Source organism: Trichomycterus rosablanca, chromosome 4, assembly GCF_030014385.1.
Source record: "Trichomycterus rosablanca isolate fTriRos1 chromosome 4, fTriRos1.hap1, whole genome shotgun sequence".
NCBI lineage: Eukaryota > Metazoa > Chordata > Actinopteri > Siluriformes > Trichomycteridae > Trichomycterus > Trichomycterus rosablanca.
In genome coordinates this window covers 36,051,173-36,063,727 of record NC_085991.1, presented here as the reverse complement: position 1 = coordinate 36,063,727, position 12,555 = coordinate 36,051,173, and the positions used below count along the sequence as shown (strand labels likewise).

The window sequence follows — 12,555 nt, the reverse complement described above, 5'->3', positions numbered from 1 at the left end:
CCGGCTTGCTTCCTCTCTGTTTAAATAAATGAGCTAATTTCACGGTCTGATCGTTCCGACGAGCTCTTTAATAGCCAGGACCGACACTCGCACACAACTTGACCTGTTTCAGGGAAATTTCGGTGGTGCTTTTCTTTTCAAACGTTAGTAGAAGTCTTCAAGTGTGATCACTGTGAGAATTTTGCCTAAAAGGTGGATAATAGTATCCTGTTCCGTTCAAGCTGAGAGACCATGGATGGATTACAAGTCTCACAACTACAACAGCTATTGTTCACTCCAAAACGATTCTATTCAAAAACATTTCTCTACCAGAGGTGCCCAGCTTTAGTCCAGGAGAACACGTGTTCAGCAAAGTTTATGGACTTCCTTGATTAAAGACACAATTAAACTTAAATTTTTTAATTACCAAGGGTGTATTTACAGTGGAGTTATGTGCACATTACTTCTCTGTTATGACAGGTGTGACAACATAAAATTTGCACACATCTGTATTCAGAATGCAGACCAACTGGGTTTTGCAGACAAAGTGAGGTTTGTCTAGAACGTAATATAATTTGTTGTTGTTTTTCATTCACAGATGTTTCATTTACATTGTATGGAAAATGTAAGGAAACATCTGCATCACCACATAATGAAGACAAGGTTTTATGGTAACTGAGTGAATTAAGAGCTTTGATTTCTTATTATGCAGGTATCAAAGTGAAGGTATTAGATTAAATGGATTACAAGTAATAAATATAAATATACAATTTAGCCAAAAGTATGTAGACACCCCTCCTAATTACAGTATTTGACAGTATGGAAAAGGCAAATAAAATAAAAATGCAGTGTTACTTACATTTACGTATTACGTATTGTGGTCAGATGAATCAGCATGTTTTGGAAAACATGGACACCGTGTGCTCTGGACCAAAGACAAAAAGACCATCCACACTTTTATCAGCAACAAGTCCAAAAGCCAGGGTCTGTCATGGTATGGGGTTGTGTCAGTGCCCTTGGCTAAAGTAATTTACACTTCTGTGATGGCAGCATTAATTCAGAAAAGTACATTGAGATCTTAGAGCAACATGTGCTGCCTTCAAGACGTCATCTTTTCCAGGGACGTCCATGCATTTTTCAACAAGACAATGCAAAACCACATGCTGCACACATTACAAAGACATGGCTGCAGAGGAAGAGAGTACAGGTACTGGACTGGCCTGCCTGCAGTCCTGCCCTGTCCCCAATAGAGAATGTGTGGAGAATTTTGAAAGGAAAAATGTAACCATGACATCCCTGTACTGTTGCACATCTTAAGACGTGTTTGCAGAAAGAATGGGACAAAATAAAAGCTGAAACACTAAATCACTTGGTATCCTCAGTGCCAAAACGTCTTTTAAGTGTGGTGAAAAGGAATAGCAACATTACAAAGTGGTAAATGCTTTACTGTCCCAACTTTTTTTGGAATGTGTTGCAGGCCTGAAATGCAGAAATGGATGTTTATTAATAAATGAAATGAAGTTGAGCAGATAAAACATGAAATATCTCAGGATCATCCTGTCTGCAATATAATAAAAGTCAAAGTAAATGTAAGAAATTCAGCTTTTTTTTATTATATGCATTTTCCATGCTGTCCCAACTTTTTCTGATTTGGTTGTATTAAGATAATGTTTTTCAGTCAGTCATACAATCATACTAAATATTGTCATTTCCACTTACATTTATTCTTATCCAGTGCGACATACAGAAGTGCTTCCTCAGTGAACATTTACTAACTCAAAAACAAACACAAGATGTATAAAAACACAAATCCATTAAAACTCTTTTAGAACACAAGGTATGTGTTCTATAGATAGAGTTTTTAGAGAGAGACAGATTAGTATGTATAGGGTTACTTTCTAGTTAAGTGCATTGTAAAGAGGAGGATCATTAATCAGACAGCGAGAGACAGGGGAAGTTCATTCCACCACCTGGGTGCTCGTACAGACTTCCTGGAGTTTTAATTGGTGGATCAAGACGAGCCAGACCTGTGGATCAAAGAAAATGTGGTACAGAATGGGGTTTGTTAAGCTCTTAGGTAGGTCGGGGCTGGTCCATTTTTGGCTTTGTAGGCAAGCACCATTGTTAAATTAAACACAGGCAGCTACAGGATGCCAGTAAAGAGAGCACAGCATTGGGGTCATGTGGCAGCATTAGGGCTGATTGATAATACTGAGGTTTTGTACATCATCAGATGGTTGGAATCATTAAAATAAATAACTAGGTCTTGGCATGGAGACAGATCTCCAGGAATATATATCAGCTTAGTTTTACTGGGGTTAAGTTTAAGGTGATGAGCTGACATCCATAACGCGATATCTGCTAGACATGCCGAGATGCGCGCTTGGGTATCTAAATGAGTGAATGACAGAATGAGCATGTTTGTTTGTTTATTAATTAGGATTTTAACATCATGTTATGTTTAACATTATATTTATGACAGAAACGGTAATCACTCATTACACAAGGTTCATCAGTTCACAAGTTTAATGTCAAACACAATCAGGGACAATTTAGTATCTCCAATTCAGCTCACTTGCACGTCTTTGGACTGTGGGAGGAAACCGGAGCTCCCGGAGGTAACCCACGCAGACATGGGGAGAACATGCAAAAGCCACACAGAAAGGCCACACCTTCTTGATGTGAGGCAACAGTGCTACACACTGAGCCACCATGCCGCCCTGAATGAGCATGAAAGATTGCATGAAAAGGATGTACAGTAGATCCATATTCATGCCACCTGTTAAGAACACCCTTAAAAAGAGGAAGCCAGGCTACCATGCTTATTCCAACCAGTTATTCCATATATGGCTGAAGAAGGTGGACAGGAGAATAAATGGTATGCTTTGTGGCAAACGTTTGGCCCTCTCTGTTCGTGCATGACTGCACTCAACACACGTTTGATAAGTTTGGTGTTGAACCCCAGTTGCTTCCTTGGAGCCCAGGCATCAACCCTACTGAACACCTTTAGGATAAACAGGTGCCACAGATTATTTAATAATAATCTGCTTGATTTAAATACATAGATGATACTAACTTCAAACATAAAAGTGTGACATGTTACAGGTTATGCTACCTGTCTGACAAATCTGAATACAGACTAACTCATGTAGACTTTTAAGGTTTCCTATGGAATACTAAAGTGCATGTAACATTGATAGTTTGATTAAAGGATGGGTCCCTGCCGAGTCTGGTTCCTCTCAAGGTTTCTTTCTGTAATTTTAAGGGAGTTTTTCCTTGCCACTGTCATCCTCGGCTTGCTCAATAGGGTTTTTTTTGTCTGTTGGTCCTGGATTCTGTAAAGTTGCTTTGGGACAATGTTCATTGTAAAAAGTGCTATATGTAGCCGCTCAGGTGGCGCAGCGGTAAAAAGAAACGCGCTGCAACCAGGGCTGGATTCTAAGAAGCGTCGTATCGAATCCAGCCTTGCTTTACCGGTTCGAAGCTGAGTGGCTATATGAGCAACGATTGGCCGGTTGCTCATGTGGGGGGTGGGACAAAGAACCGGATGTGGGTCTCTCTCTGTCAGAATGCGGTTGCGTTCTCTGCCGGCTGATTGGAGGCGCTTACACAGAGATGGGAGGGGGTGCACTTAGGGTGTGTCTCTCCGCATGCAACGCTAGGTGGCGCCAAACTCGTCAATGTGTGGGTGGCAAAGATGCATCTGGCTGCTGCTCGTGTTTCGGAGGGGATACGGGTTAGCTTCAATCACCTCCGTCAGGGCAGGGTTCGGCATAGACAGAGAGGAAGCACGATGCTACAGTGTATCACAAAAGTGAGTACACCCCTCACATTTCTGCAGATATTTAAGTATATCTTTTCATGGGACAACACTGACAAAATGACACTTTGACACAATGAAAAGTAGTCTGTGTGCAGCTTATATAACAGTGTACATTTATTCTTCCCTCAAAATAACTCAATATACAGCCATTAATGTCTAAACCACCGGCAACAAAAGTGAGTACACCCCTTAGTGAAAGTTCCTGAAGTGTCAATATTTTGTGTGGCCACCATTATTTCCCAGAACTGCCTTAACTCTCCTGGGCATGGAGTTTACCAGAGCTTCACAGGTTGCCACTGGAATGCTTTTCCACTCTTCCATGACGACATCACGGAGCTGGCGGATATTCGAGACTTTGCGCTCCTCCACCTTCCGCTTGAGGATGCCCCAAAGATGTTCTATTGGGTTTAGGTCTGGAGACATGCTTGGCCAGTCCATCACCTTTACCCTCAGCCTCTTCAATAAAGCAGTGGTCGTCTTAGAGGTGTGTTTGGGGTCATTATCATGCTGGAACACTGCCCTGCGACCCAGTTTCCGGAGGGAGGGGATCATGCTCTGCTTCAGTATTTCACAGTACATATTGGAGTTCATGTGTCCCTCAATGAAATGTAACTCCCCAACACCTGCTGCACTCATGCAGCCCCAGACCATGGCATTCCCACCACCATGCTTGACTGTAGGCATGACACACTTATCTTTGTACTCCTCCTGATTGCCGCCACACATGCTTGAGACCATCTGAACCAAACAAATTAATCTTGGTCTCATCAGACCATAGGACATGGTTCCAGTAATCCATGTCCTTTGTTGACATGTCTTCAGCAAACTGTTTGCGGGCTTTCTTGTGTAGAGACTTCAGAAGAGGCTTCCTTCTGGGGTGACAGCCATGCAGACCAATTTGATGTAGTGTGCGGCGTATGGTCTGAGCACTGACAGGCTGACCCCCCACCTTTTCAATCTCTGCAGCAATGCTGACAGCACTCCTGCGCCTATCTTTCAAAGACAGCAGTTGGATGTGACGCTGAGCACGTGCACTCAGCTTCTTTGGACGACCAACGCGAGGTCTTTTCTGAGTGGACCCTGCTCTTTAAAAACGCTGGATGATCTTGGCCACTGTGCTGCAGCTCAGTTTCAGGGTGTTGGCAATCTTCTTGTAGCCTTGGCCATCTTCATGTAGCGCAACAATTCGTCTTTTAAGATCCTCAGAGAGTTCTTTGCCATGAGGTGCCATGTTGGAACTTTCAGTGACCAGTATGAGAGAGTGTGAGAGCTGTACTACTAAATTGAACACACCTGCTCCCTACGCACACCTGAGACCTAGTAACACTAACAAATCACATGACATTTTGGAGGGAAAATGACAAGCAGTGCTCAATTTGGACATTTAGGGGTGTAGTCTCTTAGGGGTGTACTCACTTTTGTTGCCGGTGGTTTAGACATTAATGGCTGTATATTGAGTTATTTTGAGGGAAGAATAAATTTACACTGTTATATAAGCTGCACACAGACTACTTTTCATTGTGTCAAAGTGTCATTTTGTCAGTGTTGTCCCATGAAAAGATATACTTAAATATCTGCAGAAATGTGAGGGGTGTACTCACTTTTGTGATACACTGTAATTGAACAATTGGATGCGCTAAAAAGGGGAGAAAAAGGGGTAAAAGTGCTATATGTATAAATTTGACTTGACTTGATTAGGGTAGTTGTAGCCTAATGGTTAAGGTACTGGACTAGTAAGCAGAAGGTTGCTGATTCAAACCCCACCACTGTCAGGTTGCCACTGTTGGACCCTTGAGCAAGGCCCTTAACTCTTAATTGCTTAGACTGTATACTGTAAGTTGCTTTGGATAAAAGCATCTGCTAAATGCCAAAAATGTAAATGATTACTGTCTTGTGCAAAGTAAAGTCTACTTAAAGCTATAAAAAAGAAATTAGGGCATTATTAAAATCAATAAATCTAACTTGAGAGCTTTGCATACAGTAAAATGATCCTTAAAATTCAATAAAAAAAAAAAACAGTGTCTGACCTAAGTATAGAAGTAAATCTTCTCTTAATTTTAGGACATGCCCAGCACCCTATGACTGGGACACTGCACCACTGGTCTAGATAATGTCATATAATAAAACATTGATTCCTATATCTGCTTAAGTCTGGTTCACTAAATGTCTCCTTCTGTGTTTCCTGTTTAGGATCATTGCTTTTACCACGGGGGTGTCAGGGGTTACTCCTCATCCTGGGTTGCACTGAGCACATGCTCTGGAGTGAGGTAGGTACCAGATGTAATTCAATTATACTCGGTTCAACATAAGGCCACAGTAATGTTGAATTCAAGTCATCTGGTCTTGTTCCACAGGAGTGTACCTTGAGCAAAGTAATTGGAAATGTATTGCATTGTGTTAACGTTAAAAGATTATTGGTTACATGGACTGGGTCATCTGTACTCTTAAGTCTTTGATTATTTCTTGTTGGTTTATTACATTTACATTTTCGGCATTTAGCAGACGCTCTTATCCAGAGCGACTTACAGAAGTGCTTCCATAGTAAACATTACCTTACTCTAGTTTAAGTAGACAACAGTCCAAGAACACAAATCTGCTAAAAGAAATGAAAGATTGTTAGTAAGTAAGTACAAGTCAGCTTAAGTGCTTAGTAAAAAGGTGGGCTTTTAATCGTTTTTTAAAGACAGCAAGAGACTCAGATGTTCGGACAGACAGAGGAAGTTCGTTCCACCACTTGGGTGCCAGTACAGAGAAGAGCCTTGATGCTTGTCTTCCTTTAGTCCTGGGTGGAGGATCAAGTTGAGCGAGACTAGTGGCTCGGAGGTTGCGTGGTACAGAGTAAGGTTTGATTAGACCACGAAGGTAGCTTGGGGCTGGTCCATTTTTGGCTTTGTAGGCAAGCATCAGTGTTTTAAACTGAATGTGTGCAGCTACAGGAAGCCAGTGGAGAGAACGCAGCAGTGGGTGATGTGGCAGTGTTTAGGTTGGTTAAAAACCAGGCGAGCAGCTGCATTTTGAATGAGCTGCAAGGGTTTAATAGTGGACATAGGAGCACCTGCCAGGAGGGAGTTGCAGTAGTCCAACCGTGAGATTGCAAGTGACTGCACAAGTATCTGAGTAGCTTCCATGGAGTGAAATGGCCGAATCTTTCTGATGTTGTAGAGGAGGAACCGGCACGATCTTGTCATGTTGGCTACACGAGGAGAGAAGGTCAGTTGGTTATCCAGGACAACACCAAGGCTTCTTACATTATTAGATGGTCTGATCTGGGAGTCAAGAGAGATGGCTAGCCAGTTATTATTGGCTCGTACTCAGTGTAAGCTTTTCCTTTAAATCGTTTAAAACAACTGCTTGCTGGTCTAAAGAAGCAGCTGGCCACTGCACGTGTCAGTCTGCAGCCTCCTTGGCCAGATTAGGAGTCAGCTTTGTAGGCCACTTTGATCACACTTGCTTTTTCAGATCTGCCCATAAATTTTCTATGAAACTGACATCAGGACTTTTTGATGACCACTTAATCACCTTTAATTTGTTGTCCTTAAGCCAATTTACTACGATTTTGGAGGTATGCTTGGTGTCACTGTTGCACCCGTTTGTACCCAAGCTTTAACTTGCCTGATGTCTGCCTTGAGTTGCTTCAGTATCTCCACACAATTTTCCATTGTGATAATGCCATCTGTTTTGTGAAGCACACTAGTCCATGCCACAGCAGAGCACCCCCACAACATAATACTGCCACCCCCGTGCTCCACAAGTGGGATGGTGTTCTTTGGCCTGCAAGCCTCCACCTTTTTATTTCATACATAACGATGGTCATTATGGCCAAACGGTTACATTTTAGTTTCATTAGACCAGAGGACATGTCTCCAAAAAGTCAGATCTTTGTCCCCACGTGCAAACTCTAACCTGACATTTTTAATAGCGGTTTTGGAGCAGTGGCTTCTTTTTTGTTGAAAGACCTGTAGGTCATGTTTATGTACACATGTTTATATCACATTGTTTGTTAAGGAAAAATACAAATCAATCCAAGAACACCAGCAAACAATTTATCTCTATAGGAAAGAATGAGACTCTTTCCTGAATTGTATGATTGCTGCGTGGTCCCATGGTGTTTAAACCTGCATATTATTGTTTGAACAGATGAGTGTGGCACCTTCAGGCATTTGAAAATTGCACCCAAAGATGTGCCAAACTTGTCGAGGTCCACAATTGTTGATGTCTTGGCTGATTTCTTTTGATTTTTCCCATGATGTCAAGCACAGATTCAAGAAGGCTTTGAATGTAGGCCTTAAAATACTGTCAAGTAGCCTATCAGAAGCTTCAAAAGCCATGAGCTTCAAAAGCCTGCACTAGGTGAGTTCATATGCAGATCAGCTTTGTGTACAGAGAGCCACACCATGATGCATTATTCCTGCAGGCACCATCAATCAGCCAGCAGAGGTCGTAATTACATTAGTTATAAGGTCCCGGCTCCGGTCCCACACTGTATGAACAACAAGCCAATCGTTGTTTATGTAGCCACCCAGCCTGCCGGATAGAGTTCGAAAATGTCATCTCTGTTGTGCTAGTGTGTTTTACCGCTGCGCCACCCGCATGGCTATGATATTGTTTTCTGAAAATGTGTAAGCTATTTAAAAACACAACTTGTATGTAAACTTCTGACCCACTAAAACTACAAGTGAAATATCTGTTTGTTTTGTATGAAAAAGTGCCTGTATCATGTAGAAAGTATAAATTTTGCTAAATATACATATACAAAAGTGTGAACAACTTGCTAAAGCTATAGATTGGAATCTGTGGCAATGATAATTATGAGTTTTAATGACTTCAGCCAGTGTATGTAACATTATGACTTCAACTGTAGGTCACAGGTGCAGATTTATTTACTATTTAGTATAAATTACGTTATTAGATTCATAGCAATTCATTTAATAAAAGCTAAATGTTTCAAATTTAACAGGCCAGCTTTTTTTCTTTGAATCTTAGGATCACTTTGTAAAATTTTATTAAATTAATAATGACGCCCAGGTGGTGCAGCGGGATATTCTGCTAGCACACCAGCGCTGAGATTACGAACTCCTCGGTTCGAAACTCGGCGCCATCTGGCGGCTATAATTGTCAGTGCCTGCAGCAGATACTAACTGGCCATCGTATCTGCAGGATGGGGACCGGACTATGTGTGGGTGGGACCTTCATACGCTGTGATTGGCGGTAGAGACGGGTATCCCTCAGCAGAGGAAGACAAATTGAGTGCGCTAAATCGGGAGGAAAATGGGGAGAAAATGCATTAAAAAATTATAATAAATATAATAAAGACATAACAAAACTAAAACACACTGACATATTGATACCTAAATTGGTTCGATCCGTTTGTTCTTCATATAATATTTGTATGAACAAAAAAAGCATATTTAAAAAAATATGCATTTTGTCCTAGCAACCCATTTCCAGTAATAATTGTAATACTTTCACACATTTTCCTAATGAAGCCTCAATCTGTACGTACTTATATATGAAGAACAGCAGGCACTAACAGGAAGGTCATAAAAGACTTCTGAACACAGTCAAGCATAACAACTACAGGTGGCTTGATGATGTATTGTTTGAGTACTGACACACATTGCTAATTGCTTATTGGGTTGAGAGTGAACTGAATCTTGAGCAAGCATTTACCTGCATAGTAATTAAATGCTTAAAACCCACAAAAATCTGGTTAGAGGAAGCTTTAAACAGACAGTGCTTAGAACCAGAAGTATTTAGAACCAAAACAACCTGCTTATTACCTTCAATTTGTCATCCCTAAGCCATTTTTCTACAACTTTGGAAGTATGCTTGTGATCACTGATAATGCCATCTGTTTTGTGAAGCACACCAGTCCATGCCACAGCAGAGCACCCCCACAACATAATACTGCCACCCCCGTGCTCCACAAGTGGGATGGTGTTCTTTGGCCTGCAAGCCTCCACCTTTTTCTTTCATACATAACGATGGTCATTATGGCCAAACAGTTCCTCTTTGTGTTTCATTAGACCAGAGGACATGTCTCCAAAAAGTAAGATCTTCGTCCCCATGTGCAGTTGCAAACTGTAACCTGGCATTTTTAATAGCAGTTTTGGAGCAGTGGCTTCTTTTTTGTTGAAAGACCTGTAGGTCATGTTTATGTACCCATTTCCTGCAGCATCTTCACATTGTTTGTAGAACCAACCTGCTTATTTTACTGTCTCAGACTGCACATTTTTAGTTATCGAAAAAAAGCACTGGCTCATATGGGTCAAAAAGCCTATTTAACAGCCTATTTAACACTATTTAACAGTTTACATGCAAACATGTACATAATAAGATTTTAAAAGCATTCATTTCCGTTACACCTTTGTAAAATCTATCACTATGGTAGAGACCATCCACAAAAAAGTCAAAGCGTATTCAAAACCATCTTAAAGGCACTGAATGTGTAAGGTGTGTGGCGTCTGTGGGACTTACCACTCTTCCCCGACGTCACAAGCCTTACAGAGCAGTTCTGAATTAGGCCAGCTCGTTAGGGTGAACGACCTGCAGCTGCGGTTCCCTTATATAAGGGCACGCCGCCTGGCTGCAGGTGTCGCACCTTCTGCTTTCATTTCTCTTTTTGTTTTGGGCACTGTGGTGTCTGTGGGGACTGCTGACGGCTCCCCCACGCTTCTTTTTAGCCTTAGAGGTACCCCCGGTGGCATAAGGCCATCAGGGTGTGTAGACCGCAAGGTTGAGGTAATTAGCCTTTCTTTTACCTTCTTAGAAGTAGCGTGGTGCGATGTCGTGCAGTCCTCGTACTGTTTTTATTTTTACCCGTTAGCATTTAGTATTAGCGGGTGAAGCCAGCCCCGTGACACGGCGCTGGTCCTCTCACCGCTAATGTCACCCCTAGCCAATCTAGCGGTGGTATTCGGCAACCGGTGGGTGGCGACTCCGTAAGACACTCGGTTGGTCTGCCAGTACCCCCCGGTTCGAATCCGCACTAGGAGCTTGGTGAACTGCTTTGTTAACCGGTTCTCTTTACTTAGTTTTCATAGCAGAGTGGCTCTAGCTGCGGCTGATAACGGAGCCCTCTGTTTCCCCCGAACTTCGCCAGAGGCGATTTCGGGGCTTTTGTAGATTAAAATAATTATTCTGGGATTCTGCAACCGCTGGGTGGCGACACCGCTAAGTGCGTGGCTGTACTGCCAGCTTCCCCGGTTCGAATCCGCACCCTTTTTGTGTGCTTTAACAGATTGGCTCTAGCTGCGGCTGATGAAGGAGTCGTCTGTTACCCCGAACTGCGCCAGAGGCGATTTCGGGGCTTTGTAGCTGAAAACATTTAGTCTGGGATTCTGCAACCGCTGGGTGGCGACAGCGCCAAGCGCGTGGCCGTACTGCCAGCTCACCCGGTTCGAATCTGCACTCCTTCCGTATGCTTTAACAGATTGGCTCTAGCTGCGGCTGATAACGGAGCCGTCTGTTACCTCGAACTGCGCCTGAGGCGATTTCGAGGCTTTGTAGCGTAGAATAATTGTAGCACCTTAAGTGCATTTACTCATCTGCTGTCCCCCTCTGCAGCAGCGCGCTGGTTACGCGCCCGGCTCTCACCCGAGCGGCCGGGGTTCGCGCCCAGCGTTTTTTTAGTTTTCTTCTTTTCTTTTTTGTTGCTGTCTGCATTCCCCAGTTGAAGTCCATCGGGGTTCCTTATGTTTGTTTTTGAGTTCTGTCTTGTGTGTGATGTTCTGTGTTTTTCTGTTCATAAATAAACTTTTATTTATTTAAACCTCCGCGTTTGAGTCCTTTCTCTCCCACGTAACAGAAAGGTGCGACCATTTCTGGACTCAGTGGAGGACCCCATTCTCTCCCAATAATTTTTTTGGGGGGGCACTCCCTGGTTGCTTATAGCAACCTGGGGGAATCCCCCGGTTGCCGGTAGCAACCTGGGGGGAACTGGACCACTGGCTAGGGACCTCAGGAGAGGTCCCTTTAAGGAGGGGGTACTGTAAGGTGTGTGGCGTCTGTGGGACTTACCACTCTTCCCCGACGTCACAAGCCTTACAGAGCAGTTCTGAATTAGGCCAGCTCGTTAGGGTGAACGACCTGCAGCTGCGGTTCCCTTATATAAGGGCACGCCGCCTGGCTGCAGGTGTCGCACCTTCTGCTTTCATTTCTCTTTTTGTTTTGGGCACTGTGGTGTCTGTGGGGACTGCTGACGGCTCCCCCACGCTTCTTTTTAGCCTTAGAGGTACCCCCGGTGGCATAAGGCCATCAGGGTGTGTAGACCGCAAGGTTGAGGTAATTAGCCTTTCTTTTACCTTCTTAGAAGTAGCGTGGTGCGATGTCGTGCAGTCCTCGTACTGTTTTTATTTTTACCCGTTAGCATTTAGCATTAGCGGGTGAAGCCAGCCCCGTGACACGGCGCTGGTCCTCTCACCGCTAATGTCACCCCTAGCCAATCTAGCGGTGGTATTCGGCAACCGGTGGGTGGCGACTCCGTAAGACACTCGGTTGGTCTGCCAGTACCCCCCGGTTCGAATCCGCACTAGGAGCTTGGTGAACTGCTTTGTTAACCGGTTCTCTTTACTTAGTTTTCATAGCAGAGTGGCTCTAGCTGCGGCTGATAACGGAGCCCTCTGTTTCCCCCGAACTTCGCCAGAGGCGATTTCGGGGCTTTTGTAGATTAAAATAATTATTCTGGGATTCTGCAACCGCTGGGTGGCGACACCGCTAAGTGCGTGGCTGTACTGCCAGCTTCCCCGGTTCGA

At 43.4% G+C, this 12,555-nt stretch overlaps 1 protein-coding gene across 2 annotated transcripts in view; it reads left to right on the top strand.

Annotated features, from left to right (window-relative positions):
* The window catches only part of adam19a (ADAM metallopeptidase domain 19a), a 228,234-nt gene that overhangs the window by 120,775 nt on the left and 94,904 nt on the right, over positions 1 to 12,555 (top strand). For both annotated transcript variants that reach the window (XM_062994232.1, XM_062994231.1), the window contains exon 5: positions 5,993 to 6,069. In XM_062994232.1, the coding sequence (XP_062850302.1) occupies positions 5,993 to 6,069 (77 nt within the window). The remainder of the gene's footprint in view (positions 1 to 5,992; positions 6,070 to 12,555) is intronic.